At 44.8% G+C, this 19,526-nt stretch overlaps 1 protein-coding gene across 1 annotated transcript in view; it reads right to left on the bottom strand.

The window, feature by feature from the left end:
• The window catches only part of LOC106568943 (homer protein homolog 3), a 57,860-nt gene that overhangs the window by 37,956 nt on the left and 378 nt on the right, over positions 1–19,526 (bottom strand). The window contains exons 2-3 of the mRNA XM_014139805.3: positions 19,354–19,494; positions 18,945–18,993 (exon numbers count right to left, since the gene is read on the bottom strand). Of these exons, the coding sequence (XP_013995280.1) occupies positions 18,945–18,967 (23 nt within the window). The 5' untranslated portion in view covers positions 18,968–18,993; positions 19,354–19,494. The remainder of the gene's footprint in view (positions 1–18,944; positions 18,994–19,353; positions 19,495–19,526) is intronic.

Raw genomic sequence — 19,526 nt, 5'->3', positions numbered from 1 at the left:
TTTGTATGTTTTTCTGTTAATTACTTAGTGTAGTAAATAAATGATTTTAAGACAATTGATGTATGGATGATTTTAGTAAAGACTGGGTTCGTGCAGATACAACAATTTACGACGTTTGGAATGAGACTGGACTAGAGGTAAATACACCATTTAAACTAGGAGATAATCGGCCTATACTATAATAGAATAGAATATTATAGTATAGGAAAGTTATATTAGGAAAATTATAGCTTTGTAATCTGAATATTCTCCTTGGTGCCCCGATCTCCTAGTTAATTACAATTAAACGATTAATCAGTTTAATCGCGTGATAATAATTACAGGGAGCTAATTGATAAACATATCTTCAGTTTAATGGTACCCCCAAAGACACGACATATTGGAGCCCCCGTGCGAGGAATCTAAGATAGAATTGGACTTTGCTGTGAAATTCTATATATCAATTGTGCAAACAGAATTGTACAAACAGCCTGCTATGTAAACAAAGTGATTGTGCATTTTCCATTGAGAGAAGCTATTTAGAGTAGCTCCGGTCTTAAGTCGATAGCAGTGAGGATTAAATTCCAGATTTAGTCCGTTAGGCCAAACGGTACTATTTCTGTCGGTCAATATTAACTTCTAGAGTAAGATTAGAAGTTAACTGTCTGGTAAACCGAGCCGAATAATTTGCCTACCACACTAAGAAAGTGTGGGCAGACCGTATGCACATCGATATTTAAGTACCGTGTCGCTCCGGTCAGCATAAACGCTAGCAGAATATGCTGAATGGGGTTAAGGTGAGACGTCACTAGAAAACCCACCCTTTCCTATTTTGGTGCTTGGAAGGATACTCCTGAACCAAGTAGCAATAGCTTAGCATTACGGGTAAGCTAACAGAGAGGGAACATTTTACCCTCCACCGTAACACGTTTAAAATTTCTCCGCTGGCGCGACGGAAGTCCGACCTTTGTACTTCCGTTTAATTTCAGCATTCTGCACCCTGGTGGTGAAGAATTGCCAGTACATCTCTAGGGGAAATTCAAACGTGGAGCACGGTAACATATCCAGACAATCACAATTGACTGGATATGGCGTCTCATTCAATTTAACTAACAAGTGAAATTGCCAGATTTACCTTTTCAAGTGGATCTTTCAAATAATATCCAAAATTGATTGGGCGTCTACAATGAGACATGATTAACTTTTTCCAAACTTAACTTAGATGAAGCAATGCTCTCAGGTTAATTGAAAGTTAATTCCCAGATAGCCTATACAGGTTTGATATATCATAAATAGATTAATCAGTAAAATCTGCTTTAGCAAGGCACAGTCAGTAAAACCCCTTTACTGACGTTCAGCCCCAGGGAGGAGCGTACCCTAGTGGTGAAGGGTCCCAACATTTGAACTACGGTTTACACTTATGATATCCAATCAATGTAGATTGTATGGATTATCGTCTCATTCAATTTATTTAGTTAAATTGTCGAACATATCTTTCTAGGTTCTTCCAATTAAATGAGACAACTTAAACTTTGCATATTAACCTTGATGAAGCAACCTCTCAGGTAATTCAAAGTTAATTCCCAGATAGCCTATACAGGTTTGATATATCATAAATAGATTAATCAGTAAAATCTGCTTTAGCAAAGCACATTCACCAAACCCACTACTGACGGGGGTGAATCCCATGTGGCTTCAGCCCCAGGGAGGAGCGTACCCTAGTGGTGAAGGGTCCCAACATTTGTACTACGGTTTACACTTATGATATCCAATCAATGGAGATTGTATGGATTATCGTCTCATTCAATTTATTTAGTTAAATTGTCGAACATACCTTTCTAGGTTCTTCCAATTAAATGAGACAACTTAAACTTTGCATATTAACCGGGATGAAGCAACCTCTCAGGTAATTCAAGTTTAATACCCAGATAGCCTACCCAGGTAGGACTAATCACTGGCATTGATTAATTCAATTTGCTTTGGCAAATTCATTCACGTTCAACTTCCACAGTACTGTACAGTACTGATGGTTCATTAACGTCTATAAATAGATTAAAATCGTCTTTGCAGTTTTCCACATTCCAAAATTTTGGAAAATTAGGAAAAACATTTTTCCTTTCAAATGTTCTAATAATGTGCAGGCTATCAGAGGGGGTGGTCCCCACTCGCCCGCTAATTAGTGAACCTCCACCCGTAAATGGATTGATCTCTGACCTTAGCAGCGATAACAACCCTAATTATGCCATTAGTGGAAAAGCAGACAACAATGTTTTCCAAAATCAACCATCGGGCGCAGGCCTCGTAAAGGTTCTCTCCAGTCTAGCTCTGATGTCTTGCCATCCGAGATTGCCATCTGTCCAATACCGCAGTGCACAGCTGAAGCACGAGCAGGTAACGGTAGACATAAAGGGACAGGTGGAGAGAACCGGGAAACCAATGACCAATGCAGACAAGGGAAAAATTCTGCTAGCTATGGAACTGCGTTCGAAAACTGAACAATTAAATGTAATTGCAAAAACGTATGACGATGAACAAGCACAAGCTCTTCAACAAAATCGTTTTCTACAGGAACAAAATCATATGCTACAGGAACAACTCGATTTAGCCAAAACTAAATACGATGATGTCCACGCCAAACTAGATAAATCTGAAGAGTTATCTACAAACAGGAGCGCTCAACTTGACAACATGCATGCTGTTTTGTTGAATGTTACTCAAAATAACACGGTGCTCCTCAAAGCGCTGCAGACCAAAGACGATCAGTTAATGAACACAATGACAAAGTTGGATGATAAATCAGCAGAACTTATTGAAGTCGCTGACCAAATGAATGATGAGAGAACTCAGGTGATGAGGTTGGAAATATTGATTTCTAAGCAAGCAGAGGACATCTCATCACTGAATCTCTCGCTCCGTATTCAAGACCTCTATCTGCAAACCATGACAGATAAGTTTGAGACCGAAAGGAGCAGGTGTGACACTCACGTGTCCAAAATCAGTACTCTAAGCGCTCAAGTGGACTCTGCAATGCAGCAGAATTCCACCCTTAGGTACCATCTGGAGGAAATCCAGAATGGTCACGCTCTACAGCGCGACTTCCCATCCAAGCAACCGGAGCCCTGTACTGACAGGAGTGAAGACAATAGGTTTCAGACCTTGCCTCCCTCATGTGTCCCTCAGTCTTCTCCTCTTGGCCCTTCGGCACTGAGTAATATGGCGCCTCTTGGCCAACAACAACAAGGCTTGTCTTCTTCTCTTGGCCTTTCGGCCCCAATCTCTCCACAGGATGAAGCCAACCCTCTCCGCCCGCTTGGCGCGGAATACCTTGACAAACTCGTCAAGAATTTCCCCACCTTTGACCCCGTTCCAGGTCAGCCAAACAATACTGAGACGTTCCTAGCTGACATAGAGGACGCGTTGGGTGGCTACCCGAACGCTACGGGTTCTGACAGGGTTTACCTGTTGAAGCGAACGTCGAATAGACACGTGACGAGGTTCATTCGTCTACAACAGCAACACGTGCTAAATGACTATGCTAAACTTGCCACAGCTTTGAAATTAGAATTCAGTGGTTCTGCGACTCGCAAACACGATAGCTCACTGGCTAACACCGTCAAACAAGCTCGAAACGAACACCCACAAGCTTTCTATCATAGGCTTCGTTCAGCTTACTTTGGCCTACTCACAGAAACAGGAATGGAAGAGCTGTTACCATTCAAACAAATGTTTCTGTCGAACATGTATCCCACCTTCATTACCTACTTGGGCCCTGCAGCCCACGTTGGCTTGCCTATCTTACAACTCAGAGAGCTTGCAAGCACAGCTTTTGAGGCATCAAAAGTTCACAACGCTAAGAGCCCTGACCACTCGGTTTTGAAGTTTAACCAGGAGCAGTCACTCCAGTTAGAGGGTGCATTATCAGGTATTGGAGCGTCGAGAGATGACGCACAACAACAGTTTCTACCACGAAACCATGATTCCAATAACCTCCGCGGTCGAAATAACTGTAAAGTACGTAGCCATCAACATGACTACCGCTACAATCGACCCGTTCGCTACGTTCCTGCACCCAACCCACAAAAAGTGTCAGAGCACAAGGGTAACAAAGGGTTGAAGGACGATCAAAACGTAGACCAATGTTCTCCAGAAGTCCCACTACGGGAAGAACTTAAGCGAGAACAATTTGATAAAAGGGTAAAAGATAAGTCACAAGGACTAGATGGGGAATTACCGGACACCAGGTCCGCAGGAATTAACACCCATTGCATGGACGTTAAAGTTCAAATGTTTCCCGCTCTCATTCAAGACCCTATCCAGGGCCCGCTTGATCAAGAAACAAGCCCCCGGGCTCTGTCTATAGACTCTGATACAAAAGTTTGGAAGAAAAAGGTCAAACGCTTCGTTAAAGCCAAGCCCACTCAAAATCGGAAAAGTCAATCTGCTTCCATCTTGAACAGACATGGCACATCACGTCGTTGCGAACGACCACTCCACTTTGTGGGGAATATGTCCACTAACCACGAATCTAAACGGCCATACCTGGAAACAGTCCTGGAGGACTGCTTAGCTTGTCATGCGCTAATTGATTCGGGTGCGACAATATCACTCATCTCTCAAACATTGTTTGATGATCTCAAAAGGGCTTTGAAACCAACTAAACGTTGGTTAAAAGTGGAACGATGCGACACTAAACTGCGAGGGGTCACTCAGACTACCTCGCCTCTCACATTGAGAGTCATGCTGAAACTACACTTCCAGGACGTATCGCTCGTTCACCCTGTGTATGTTACCAGCCTCGAAACTGTAACCCTGCTACTTGGAGCAGACTTGATGGATCGGTTACTCCCATTGATGGATTGGAAAACCAACCAGGTATGGTCACAGGCCACAGTGCCTTCTCCACTGACCACACTGTCTTCCCCTAACGCTAGCTGCAATGCAGTCATTCACGAGGGGTATCTGTCGAAAGCACCCCTTTGGGAAAAGACGTTTAGAAACCTCTTGGTGCAGAATCCGATCCAAGGAGATATTACGATATCTCGACACATTCCATCAGCCAATCTGATTGACCATTCTTTTCATGATTTCGAGCCAGCTGTCTCTGTGAATGAGCAACTTCCCTCCTCCTTGCAGTTGTGCAATACGGTAGTTGAGATGAACTTCTCTTGATCTTCGGACACTTCCGCAAGCACTGCGGCCGTCTCAGCAAGAAAAACATTGATGCGCAGAGTACACTCTACTTCCGATGATACACCTTCTGCTTTGCTGGGGACTGTCACCCCTTACAATGACACTAATGGCGTCAGTCCAGCAACTGACCCGATGACTCCCACTGGTGAAACACTTTGCGATATCACAGACCGATATCCTCGTCTCAGTTTGCAGGTACTGAAGAGGTTGCCACACGCGGACGCGGTGGTGACTGACAGACCTCAACAGCCACTGAGGGTGTTGAAGCACAAACACCAGGATATTTGGTTGAAAGGTTACAGCCATTATCATAATAACGCGGCCACGGACAACTCGTACATAGGGTCCGACCTTTTCGTTTGCGCCTCGGACACCAACACCACCCGCTGGTGGGGGGGTCCCGAGACACAAAGGGGGGGGAATAGTAGCCCAGACCCATGATGAGCCTCATCGAGGCCGGTGGGGGGGTCGAGACTACGGACAACACCGTACGAGGCCGCCAGAGCATAAATCCAATCTAGTTGTAAACTCCCCTATGAGAACAGTGAGGAGCAGACAGGCCCCTAGACGGGGATTATCTTAGAACACGTCTAAGATAGTACTGAGGTGTACCACACTGGTCGTAAAGGAAGTCCAATGGACTTGTCCACCTCCAAAACAAATGGCAACAATAATCATTCCTTGCCATGTGTAGGTTCAACTACAATACAACTAGTAATATGCTCCAATCATGTGTTCCGGTAGATAATATTTCAGAATAAATCGGTAGGACAACTGGACCCCTTGAGTACCAATACTAGCAACAGTCAGTCCAGCTACAATCAGTAAGAAGGTTAGAGACTTAACCAATCAAATTACCATTGACAACAGCGACATAGGAGTCACTCAGAGTGCAACACGTGGAGGGGAATCTCCAGTGCACTCTTCCAATGGTTAACACACATGTCACTAATAAATAGGACCCTCCATTCAGGAGTAAAATTATTAGAAGTCATGAACCATGATCACACCACGTATGACTGGTCCAATACTTAAAGAGTACTTCCGTCGTGAGGTTAGCTCCTCCGTGGATAACATAGCTATGAAATAGACTTCATACCTATCGCCACTACAATAGTGGAAGACAGTGACTTGTAGAAAAACTACTACAGACTCCCTTGACACCAATTCTGACTGACCTCCAGGCATTGACCTGAAAATTACCTGACTACACCAGACTCATTCTGAACAAGTTGTAATCTACCCGGATACTTGGTTTTCTTCCCTTGACATGCGCGCTTGTGTAAGCATAAACGCACATGCACAACGGAACATCCAATTAGGATTTATGCTAGGACCACTTAAGGGCCCAAGCAATATACCAGCCTTAGTAAAGTTGAACATTTACTTCTAGGCCTTTGACTCTACAGCACTCACCAGTTTTCTTCCCAGAAGTCCGCAGGTCATACCTGTAGACTGCCCAAAACTAGTGCATTACAGCTGTAGACTTATCATATAGTTATCAACTTAGGATAGCGCCTAAGCAACACACCAAGTAGGAAAACCCTAGATATGGCATTAGAGACAATGCCATGATAATCATTTTGCCAGAACATTGGACGTATATAGAATACAGTCCAATTAGATGATTTTTTTTGTGTGAACTATATTTTGTATATTTTTGTTTTGTTTATGCTTTCATTCCTTTTCGGTTCAGTTCCTTTGACACTTAGGAAGTGATAGAGCCATAAACAAAGTCCCCATACAACCATCACTTAGTGCCACAACGCCGCTCATTGGGGAATGAATGTAATTATATATATTTCATGAGTGTGTGTGCGTTGTTAACATCTGCCTAAGTTACTGCCCAGATCTTCCAGTCTGGACGACGGGTCCGGAACGGCGACCCCAAATCCGGACACCCACAGCCTATCCTTGTGGCGGCATGCCCGCTGTCAGAGAGACTACCAAGGTAAACCACCAGAGGAGGGGACCGCAACGGCGATCACCAACCAGGACATCCCCTGGCCCTTCCTGGGGTACTTTACAGCTTCCAGGGAACCTACCAAGGTACACCAATTGAGGAGACCGCAACGGCGATCACCAACCGGACATCAACTGCCGATCCTTGTGGTGGACGGCTCCGCTTTCAGAGAGCCTACCAAGTTCAACCACCAGAGAGGACTGCAACGATGATCTACCAATGGGACATCACGTGGTCATGATTTTATGTTGATTTGTAACTTGCAGGATAAACAAGATCCAAACCACCAGGGGGGGTATGTCATGACGTTGGCCTCTTTTGGTACAGGGAGGACAATTGACCCCTCCCTTTTGCACACAATCCACCCTGTGTATAAAGGGTCGTAAAAACTCTAAAATTCCAGGAGAGTCTCTGGCCACATGGCCCATAGAGAGACACAGGAAATTCTTCCAACTCATAGAATTGGAGAGCCAAGCGACATTTTGTGTTGTGGAGAAGGTATGGAAGATTGGTGAAGAATCCAGCTACGAACTGATCCGCTTGGTACCATTTTGTGATACTCAGAAGAGACAATATAGCCATATTACCATAAAACTGTTTATATAATAGACTCAGTTTAAGACTTGCATTATATGGGTGTATGGAATGTATTAATAAGGATAAAGCTTTTGTAAACATTGAGATGCTATGTACTGATGTAATGTGATAGAATTGTATTTCTGTAACCAAATCTAACTCAGTCATAGGCACGCCCCAGGGACACATACAGGACCAGGCGTCATTTGACAAGCCTGTTCGATGGGCGCTATAAAACACTCCCTGATTTACATTTCCACAGACCAGGCCTACACTCCGTTGGCTAATAGGTTTTACCTTCCAATTCCTCTACTGAAAGTGAACCATACCACGTGGTTAACTTTTAGACTATTGATACCGACAGAATAAGAACAAGTCTTTGATATTAATTATTAGTCTGCAGCTAAGTAAATTATATCATCGAACGCGAAGACCAACGAAACCACCATTCTATGACGACATTAATGAATGTCGCTCTGAAAGATCCATTCTAACCGAGAGAAAGAGAGAGAGAGAACGCGGACAAAACTTCCCAACAGAACCGAACTCTCCAACAAAGAACGACGACACACTGAGCGTAAATATATATTGATTGCAATTGTTCCCGAATGAGTGAGCCTTCAATTGTCAATTGTTAATATTAATGAACTCTGTGTAACTTCTGAGCCTGACCGTTTATGATCCATTGTTCAACAGGCCGACCTGCCTGTTTAGCCCACAAGGGCACATTCATATACCAATCCTTTGTGATGATAATTACTGTTTGTATGTTTTTCTGTTAATTACTTAGTGTAGTAAATAAATGATTTTAAGACAATTGATGTATGGATGATTTTAGTAAAGACTGGGTTCGTGCAGATACAACAATTTACGACGTTTGGAATGAGACTGGACTAGAGGTAAATACACCATTTAAACTAGGAGATAATCGGCCTATACTATAATAGAATAGAATATTATAGTATAGGAAAGTTATATTAGGAAAATTATAGCTTTGTAATCTGAATATTCTCCTTGGTGCCCCGATCTCCTAGTTAATTACAATTAAACGATTAATCAGTTTAATCGCGTGATAATAATTACAGGGAGCTAATTGATAAACATATCTTCAGTTTAATGGAACCCCCAAAGACACGACAGCTCTCTTCAGGGCGGTCTTCGACCATCCTCCAGAGGGCAGAGAGGGAGGTGAGTGACTTTTCCAGCACCGGCAGAGGGCCCAGACTCCTGCGGAGTACGCCCTTACCTTTCAGACTGTGGCAGCCTCCAGCCGATGGAATGAGCAGTGGACTGCGCAAGGAGGTCCTGACGGAGTTGGCATGTCGGGATGACAACATATCCTTGACGCTCTCATCTTGATGGCCATCCGTCTGGATAACCTTCTTCGGGAGCGTTGGTGTACACATCGCCACTCCCCTCCCTCCTTTTGCTGTCCTGAGGCAGAGCCTGAACCCATGGAGGTAGGGGCCACACACCTCTCCGTGTCAGAGCGGTGTCACCGGAGACAGCTGGGGCTCTTTTCCTATTGCGACCAGGAGGGGCACCAGCTTCAGCGGTGTCCGGTGCGCCCTAACCAGGGCAGCCCCGTGACCTTCCGTCTCCCAGATTAGGATTGAGTATGCCAATAACATAATTTTACGCCAAACCCTTTATGGTGCCTACTTCACTGGCTGGCTGTCCCTCAAGTGTTGTCTCTACAGCTCTAGTGGACTCCAGTGCCGCTGGGAACTTCATCGACCAGGGCCTCGCCTCCTCCCTGAACTTCATACCTGCTCCTGCTACCTGCCCTCCAGAACGCATCTATGTCCCCACGGGGGTGAGAGATCGGCTGTTGACCTACGCACATACATCCCTCACCTCCCTGAACTTCATACCTGCTCCTGCTACCTGCCCTCCAGAACGCATCTATGTCCCCACGGGGGTGAGAGATCGGCTGTTGACCTACGCACATACATCCCTCACCACTGGACACCCAGGTATCAGCCGCAACATCATCCATTCCCTCTCTGAGAAGGACTTGTTTACGCTGCTGTGCGTTTTTGTTGCCGATCTTACTTTGATACCTGACGGTTTTTTACTTTTTCATTACCGTATATTTTTACTTTTTCCATTCAACTTTTTCACCCCGGAGGTTTTATCTGGACATGGTTCGTCAGGACTTCAAACAGCCGAAGCTAAGTAACATTAACATGATGCCTTCTAATTGCAGTCGTTGTACTTATAATATACAGGAGAACGATCGCCTTACGGCAAGGATAGCTGTGCTGCAAGCCCAGCTTCAGACGCGATCGTTAGGCAAGGGTAATTTCAGTGTAGGAAAGGATGAAACAGCGTCTGTGCCACCAGTAAGTACAGATAGTAACGTTAGTATAAACCCCCTCGCACGGTCCCCGCAGCCGGACATCTTTCTCATGGCTTCTGGAGGGAAACGCTGTAGGAATGCTCAACCGGTGTCGCTTATTCAGCCGACAGAAACTTTCAACCGGTTCTCCCCATTAAGCGAGTCGGAGTCGGAGGCCGAGACTTCTCTGGTCTCTACTCCTCCCGTTGTGGGGTCTGAGACGCCGACGGCTCCCACCATTAGCTCTGACAAATTGAAAACCCTAGTCATTGGCGACTCCATTACCCGCAGTATTAGACTTAAAACTAATCATCCAGCGATCATACACTGTTTACCAGGGGGCAGGGCTACCGACGTTAAGGCTAATCTAAAGACGGTGCTGGCTAAAGCTAAAACTGGCGAGTGTAGAGAGTATAGAGATATTGTTATCCACGTCGGCACCAACGATGTTAGGATGAAACAGTCAGAGGTCACCAAGCGCAACATAGCTTCAGCGTGTAAATCAGCTAGAAAGATGTGTCGGCATCGATTAATTGTCTCTGGCCCCCTCCCAGTTAGGGGGAGTGATGAGCTCTACAGCAGAGTCTCACAACTCAATCGCTGGTTGAAAACTGTTTTCTGCCCCTCCCAAAAGATAGAATTTGTAGATAATTGGCCCTCTTTCTGGGACTCACCCACAAACAGGACCAAGCCTGGCCTGTTGAGGAGTGACGGACTCCATCCTAGCTGGAGGGGTGCTCTCATCTTATCTACGAACATAGACAGGGCTCTAACTCCTCTAGCTCCACAATGAAATAGGGTGCAGGCCAGGCAGCAGGCTGTTAGCCAGCCTGCCAGCTTAGTGGAGTCTGCCACTAGCACAGTCAGCGTAGTCAGCTCAGCTTTCCCCATTGAGACCGTGTCTGTGCCTCGATCTAGGTTGGGCAAAATTAAAAATGGCGGTGTTCGCTTTAGCAATCTCACTAGTATAAAGACCTCCTCCATTCCTGCCATTATTGAAAGAGATTGTGATACCTCACATCTCAAAATTGGGTTACTTAATGTTAGATCCCTCACTTCCAAGGCAGTTATAGTCAATGAACTAATCACTGATAATAATCTTGATGTGATTGGCCTGACTGAAACATGGCTTAAGCCTGATGAATTTACTGTGTTAAATGAGGCCTCACCCCCAGGTTACATTAGTGACCATACCCCCCGTGCATCCGGCAAAGGCGGAGGTGTTGCTAACATTTACGATAGCAAATTTCAATTTACAAAAAAAAAAAACAACAATGACGTTTTCGTCTTTTGAGCTTCTAGTCATGAAATCTATGCAGCCTACTCACTCACTTTTTATAGCTACTGTTTATAGGCCTCCTGGGCCATATGCAGTGTTCCTCACTGAGTTCCCTGAATTCCTATCGGATCTTGTAGTCATAGCAGATAATATTCTAATTTTTGGTGACTTTAACATTCACATGGAAAAGTCCACAGACCCACTCCAAAAGGCTTTCGGAGCCATCATCGACTCAGTGGGTTTTGTCCAACATGTCTCTGGACCTACTCACTGCCACAGTCATACTCTGGACCTAGTTTTGTCCCATGGAATAAATGTTGTGGATCTAAATGTTTTTCCTCATAATCCTGGACTATCGGACCACCATTTTATTACGTTTGCAATTGCAACAAATAATCTGCTCAGACCCCAACCAAGGAGCATTAAAAGTCGTGCTATAAATTCTCAGACAACCCAAAGATTCCTTGATGCCCTTCCAGACTGCCTCTGCCTACCCAAGGACGTCAGAGGACAAAAATCAGTTAACCACCTAACCGAGGAACTCAATTTAACCTTGCGCAATACCCTAGATGCAGTTGCACCCCTAAAAACTAAAAACATCTGTCATAAGAAACTAGCTCCCTGGTATACAGAAAATACACGAGCTCTGAAGCAAGCTTCCAGAAAATTGGAACGGAAATGGCGCCACACCAAACTGGAAGTCTTCCGACTAGCTTGGAAAGACAGTACCGTGCAGTATCGAAGAGCCCTTACTGCTGCTCGATCATCCTATTTTTCCAACTTAATTGAGGAAAATAAGAACAATCCGAAATTTCTTTTTGATACTGTCGCAAAGCTAACTAAAAAGCAGCCTTCGCAAATGGAGGATGGCTTTCACTTCAGCAGTAATAAATTTATGAACTTCTTTGAGGAAAAGATCATGATCATTAGAAAGCAAATTACAGACTCCTCTTTAAATCTGGGTATTCCTCCAAAGCTCCATTGTCCTGAGTCTGCACAACTCTGCCAGGACCTAGGATCAAGGGAGATACTAAAGTGTTTTAGTACTATATCTCTTGACGCAATGATGAAAATAATCATGGCCTCCAAACCCTCAAGCTGCATACTGGACCCTATTCCAACTAAACTACTGAAAGAGCTGCTTCCTGTGCTTGGCCCTCCTATGTTGAACATAATAAACGGCTCTCTATCCACCGGATGTGTACCAAGCTCACTAAAAGTGGCAGTAATAAAGCCTCTCTTGAAAAAGCCGAATCTTGATCCAGAAATTATAAAAAACTATCGGCCTATATCGAATCTTCCATTCCTCTCCAAAATTTTAGAAAAAGCTGTTGCACAGCAACTGACTGCCTTCCTGAAGACAAACAATGTATACGAAACGCTTCAGTCTGGTTTTAGACCCCATCATAGCACTGAGACTGCACTTGTGAAGGTGGTAAATGACCTTTTAATGACGTCAGACCGAGGCTCTGCATCTGTCCTCGTGCTCCTAGATCTTAGTGCCGCTTTTGATACCATCGATCACCACATTCTTTTGGAGAGATTGGAAACCCAAATTGGTCTACATGGACAAGTTCTGGCCTGGTTTAGATCTTATCTGTCGGAAAGATATCAGTTTGTCTCTGTGAATGGTTTGTCCTCTGACAAATCAATTGTAAATTTCGGTGTTCCTCAAGGTTCCGTTTTAGGACCACTATTGTTTTCACTATATATTTTACCTCTTGGGGATGTCATTCGAAAACATAATGTTAAATTTCACTGCTATGCGGACGACACACAGCTGTACATTTCAATGAAACATGGTGAAGCCCCAAAATTGCCCTCGCTAGAAGCCTGTGTTTCAGACATAAAGAAGTGGATGGCTGCAAACTTTCTACTTTTAAACTCGGACAAAACAGAGATGCTTGTTCTAGGTCCCAAGAAACAAAGAGATCTTCTGTTGAATCTGACAATTAATCTGGATGGTTGTACAGTCGTCTCAAATAAAACTGTGAAGGACCTCGGCGTTACTCTGGACCCTGATCTCTCTTTTGAAGAACATATCAAGACTGTTTCAAGGACAGCTTTTTTCCATCTACGTAACATTGCAAAAATCAGAAATTTTCTGTCCAAAAATGACGCAGAAAAATTAATCCATGCTTTTGTTACTTCTAGGCTGGACTACTGCAATGCTCTACTTTCCGGCTACCCGGATAAAGCACTAAATAAACTTCAGTTAGTGCTAAATACGGCTGCTAGAATCCTGACTAGAACCAAAAAATTTGATCATATTACTCCAGTGTTAGCCTCCCTACACTGGCTTCCTGTTAAGGCAAGGGCTGATTTCAAGGTTTTACTGCTAACCTACAAAGCATTACATGGGCTTGCTCCTACCTATCTTTCCGATTTGGTCCTGCCGTACATACCTACACGTACGCTACGGTCACAAGACGCAGGCCTCCTAATTGTCCCTAGAATTTCTAAGCAAACGGCTGGAGGTAGGGCTTTCTCCTATAGAGCTCCATTTTTATGGAATGGTCTGCCTACCAATGTGAGAGACGCAGACTCAGTCTCAACCTTTAAGTCTTTACTGAAGACTTATCTCTTCAGTAGGTCCTATGATTAAGTATAGTCTGGCCCAGGAGTGTGAAGGTGAACGGAAAGGCTGGAGCAACGAACCGCCCTTGCTGTCTCTGCCTTGCCGGTTCCCCTCTTTCCACTGGGATTCTCTGCCTCTAACCCTTTTACAGAGGCTGAGTCACTGGCCTACTGGTGTTCTTCCAGGCCGTCCATGGGAGGGGTGCGTCACTTGAGTGGGTTGAGTCACTGACGTGGTCTTCCTGTCTGGGTTGGCGCCCCCCCCCCCCCTTGGGTTGTGCCATGGCGGAGATCGTTGTGGGCTATACTCGGCCTTGTCTTAGGACGGTAAGTTGGTGGTTGGAGACATCCCTCTAGTGGTGTGGGGGCTGTGCTTTGGCAAAGTGGGTGGGGTTATATCCTGCCTGTTTGGCCCTGTCCGGGGGTATCATCGGATGGGGCCACAGTGTCTTCTGATCCCTCCTGTCTCAGCCTCCAGTATTTATGCTGCAGTAGTTTATGTGTCGGGGGGCTAGGGTCAGTCTGTTACATCTGGAGTATTTCTCTTGTCTTATCCGGTGTCCTGTGTGTATTTAAATATGCTCTCTCTAATTCTCTCTTTCTGTCTTTCTCTCGGAGGACCTGAGCCCTAGGACCATGCCTCAGGACTACCTGGTATGATGACTCCTTGCTGTCCCCAGTCCACCTGGCCGTGCTGCTGCTCCAGTTTCAACTGTTCTGCCTGCGGCTATGGAACCCTGACCTGTTCACCGGACGTGCTTGTTGCACCCTCGACAACTACTATGATTATTATTATTTGACCATGCTGGTCATTTATGAACATTTCTAACATTTTGACCATGTTCTGTTATAATATCCACCCTGCACAGCCAGAAGAGGACTGGCCACCCCTCATAGCTTGGTTCCTCTCTAGGTTTCTTCCTAGGTTTTTGGCCTTTCTAGGGAGTTTTTCCTAGGGAGTTTTTCCTAGCCACCGTGCTTCTTTCACATGCTTTGCTTGCTGTTTGGGGTTTTAGGCTGGGTTTCTGTACAGCATTTGAGAATATCAGCTGATGTACGAAGGGCTATATAAAAATAAATTTGATTTGATTTGAATTTGATACTGGTGGCCACCTTGGCGCACGACTTCACCCACTATGTCAACTCATGCGCCATATGTACCCAATCCAAATCTCCCCAGCACACTCCAGCAGGGAAACTACTTCCCCTTCCAGTGCCTCAGCGGCCTTGGTCACATCTGTCCATAGACTTTGTTACTGATCTTCCCCTGATGGTTTCGCCACTGTTATGGTTGTTGTGGACGGATTCTCCAAATTCTCCCGTTTTATCCTTCTCTCTGGTCTTCCTAACGATCTCCAGGTCGCTGAGAGCCTTCATGGAGAAGCTGGGGGTCACGATCAACCTCACATCTGGGGTACCGGCCTCAGTCCAACGGGCAGGTGGAGAGGACCAACCAGGAGCTGGGGAGGTTCTTTAGGAGTCCGTGTTAGGACCGGCAGGGGGAGTGGGCCCGGTTCCTTCCCTGGGCGGAGTACGCCTAGAACTCACTTCGTCACTCCTCCACAGGGCTCTCCACCAGGAACCTCCTGCTGCGCCTGCCCTACCGGAAGTTGAGACCCCGGTTTGTGGGGCCTTTCAAAGTCCTCCGGAGGGTCAATGAGATAATATACCGATTACAGCTCCCCACTGACTACTGGATCTCACCATCTTTTCATGTTTCCCTCCTCAAGCCAGTAGTTCCTGGTACCCTGGCTGATACTGTCCCCCACAACACCCTTCCGCCACACCTGAACATCGAGGGAAGCCCCGCCTATCCAATCAGAACCCTCCTGGACTCCCGACGTTGTGGGGGTCGGCTACAGTACCTGGTGGACTGGGAGGGGTACGGTCCAGAGGAGCGGTGTTGGGTTCTGGTGGACGGCATTCTAGTTCCCAACTTCATCCGAGACTTCCACCCTCGCCGTCTGGACCAGCCCGCTCCTTGCCCTTGGGGCCGTCCCCCTGGCTGGTGTTGTCCTGCGGCAGGAGCCGGGTGTCGGGGGAGGGTACAGTCACGTCTACTCCCGCTCCGGCGCTTGACGTCGCCAGTTTACTAAACACCGGTCCTGGCAACCCATCATTACGCACACCTGGCAACCATCATTAGGCACACCTCGACTTTATCAATACCCTGATTACTCCCCCTTTATTTAACCCTCAGTTGTCAGGTTCTCTCTCATGTTCAGTATGCTTCCCATGTTTGTTCTTTTGCATTTGTTCAGTATTAAACTCACCTTCTGCACCTGCTTTCTGACTCCCAGCGTATACGTTACACACCTAGCCATTTTAAGATGAATGCACTAAGTCGCTCTGGATAAGAGTGTCTGTTTAACGACTAATGTAAAATGTGAGCAGACGAGTATAGGCTATAAAAATTAAAATTTTAAAATTTCATTCAAAAAGCCATTGGATTACATACGTAATAAGGTCAAAAGGATTATACCTTGACACGTAGCTACAGATTGATAGTTTGCCTTTTTCACCCTCATCATATTCAATTCAAAGCTGTACAAACTATGCAGGACATACACTCCACTGCAGTTAGAGGGTTGATGGTATAAAGTACCCATTAAATCTCATACTGACATGTACAACATGATATGGATTTAAGTGTCTGATTTAATGTGTATCGGATGAGTACTAGCGTGCATTATTACAACAACATATGGTAGTGACGATCCTGTCCTTTTCGTTGGCTGATGATTGCTATAAGTAAAATAAATCTAGCACAAATATCAACTAGATCATTTATGGATGACTTAAGACATGGCAAATACCAGGTCACTGTGCACACTAAACTGTATTCAAATTAACTCTAGTCTGACCTCTTCGTGATGAAGGTAAGCAGACACAGGATCAGATTTAAGTTAATGGGTGTTGAATCTTTGCTCTAATTCTATGTGCCAGGATCTCTAAATCTCATGAGTTCTGGTGTAAATTAGAGTAGGCCTAACATTCTAACCTCAAGAATCCCAAGTATACAAAAACAATTAGCTTACAATGACAACTATTGGTTGCTAGCCAGCGTTATTACTTTCCACGTCAAGACTTTTCTTCACATTAACCCTACTGCTAATAACAACTACCACCATCAAAGCAGACACACAGACTCTCTCTCCCCCTCTCTAACACACACACACACACACACACCCGATGGGCTTGTGGACCATGTTTGGCAAGCTCCCTGATAAAAACCCTGCGCTGTAATTCTCTGTCTCATCACACAGTAATCCCACTCTTGTCAGCTGATCTCATGCTTAATAACCAGCTTCTATAAGGCTGGCAGTCACCCCAGGCTCAGACAGACACTGATCAGAGGGTTGGCCAGGCAGGGGATGGGAGCAGTGCCGTGGAACAGAGTCAGACAGAAACGGCAATCTCACTTTGAGACGTGGAAATTCAATGACTACCATGTTGGCACCGAAGCTTCCCAATTATTAGTACACATATGATGCAATTGATTGACATTCTGGGTTAGATTGTTATTGTCATGGAGCGTTTGGTGCCGAAATTAGGGAAGGTTTGTTAGCCCAACTTTGACCAGGCATGAGAAATGATCCTCTATGGGGACTGAGCTACACCCACCATCCATCTGATTGGTCTTTTAGTCAGTTGGGTTTTTCCTTCAAGACTCTACTATCATAGGGAGCAACTTTACTGACTCCCGGCTCCACAGGGATCACCCCAATGTGATGAGATCACCCTGCAGAGCCTGAGCCACCGGGACGCCAGGGAGCTTCCACACACATTCCTCCAGTGCCAAGGAGGTGTAGCGCTACGAGAGACCTGAGGGCTTGTATCAGGCACAGCGCAACCCAGATGTTTCAGTGTTCAAGACGACTGTCTCTCTGTTGGAGCTAAATGGATAACGGATCTCTTTCCAGGATCCACTATTGATCCTTCATGTTAAACAGATGGACATGGCTTAGTGGCATGTGCGTACATATGCTGTGTGTACATATGCTGGACAGACAAACACACAGTATGCGCACAGTCGCGCGCACACACACACACATACAGTCACAATTTTGGGGGGGTGCTCACATTTATATTTTAATTGTTATAGGGGGCCCTAATTTGAACTCTGCACACGGTTTGAAAATATTGATTGGTTTCATTAGATATACTCCAGCTGTTAAATAGGTGAGCTGAATTCCACCAGGATAGAGAGAGGGACAAGAATCCGATTTCAGATAATGAAAAACAAGATTCTGGTGATGGAAATTCCACAACAACACTTTTCTATATCTATTATGATTAACAACTACTTTAATTCATGTTCTCTTTTTGTAGAACGGTACCACTCACACTATCAGTTCTAACGCTTTCTTGGCATAACATTACAGTTGATTCTTCTACACGCTGTAAACAGAACAATTTACATGGACGCTTTTGTAGAGGAGATTCTGGGGCATACTGTGCTGGGCGAGTACTTCTCTCCCTGAATAAGTACAGCAATAATAGCCCAACAGTGGCCTTAGAGCAATTACATTAATGTACTGCTCAAATAAGGTAGTGCTGGTCTCTGCAGTACCACTAACATAATATGAGATAAAGAGATAAACAGCACAAACACTAACTGGTTCAATTTGTAAATCAAGTGTGAAACCACTTATTATCAATATAACATCAATAAAACAATGAATCTAGTGTGATATTCTCAGATGCAAATCAACATCACTCCAAAACTTGGAAATGTAATTCCAGAGCCATTTGACCTACTTGCTTAATGATCAAAAGATCCGTGCACTGTTAGACTACTACTCCAGAAGACAAGAGAAGACTCTCTCTTGTCCTGTTGAAGCAGAGGTCCTGTAAGAGTCATAGGCCTCCCAAGGTCATTACGACAATACTTTTACTGACAACTGTTGGGATGGATCTCTTTGTACTTTGTGGTCATTACACCACCACCGACACAGACAGCAGGGGCTATTGAGTTGGTGTTCAGGAGAGGTTATCACCACTGTATAAAACATAAATCCAAAATAACAGACACTTACCTTTCTCGATGGTGTGGATACATCTTATTAAGCAGGAGAGGTGTTCTTTCTATGGAAGAAGGAAATTAACACACACTGATTCATGTTACAAAATGTTTCGGGTGGAAACGTGATCTTGAAGTGTGCACATCAGGATTATGTTTTCAACAACAAAAAATATTTTGACATTAACAGACAACTGGACTAGATAATAATGACCGGGGGAAAAAAGTGAACCGTGCGGTCTACGTATCAATAGCCTTTCAATTGATAGATCGAGGTATGTGTACACCAATATTAAAACGAATTGTCCCGACTATTGAAATATGGTCCTGACTGCAGCATAGCCTAAACTTTTCTCTCATAGCAAATTTAGCAGCGTCCAATGCAATAAGTCATTGAGAGTTGAATAGTTACTCGAAACACCCACCTCATGTCGTTGTAAAATATTAATGAGATGTATTGATCCAGGTCTAATATGGGCTCCTTTATGTTTTAGAATAGTGGCGCTGAAATCCTTCCTCTCCTGTGTCCGGATACGGATGCTTCCCAATTTACTACCGGAATTTCACTGCAAAGGGCAAGACTTGACTGTAAATAGGC

The sequence above is a fragment of the Salmo salar genome, chromosome 14 (genome assembly GCF_965601325.2).
Source record: "Salmo salar chromosome 14, fSalSal1, whole genome shotgun sequence".
Classification (NCBI taxonomy): domain Eukaryota; kingdom Metazoa; phylum Chordata; class Actinopteri; order Salmoniformes; family Salmonidae; genus Salmo; species Salmo salar.
This window is presented reverse-complemented; position numbering and strand designations above follow the sequence as displayed.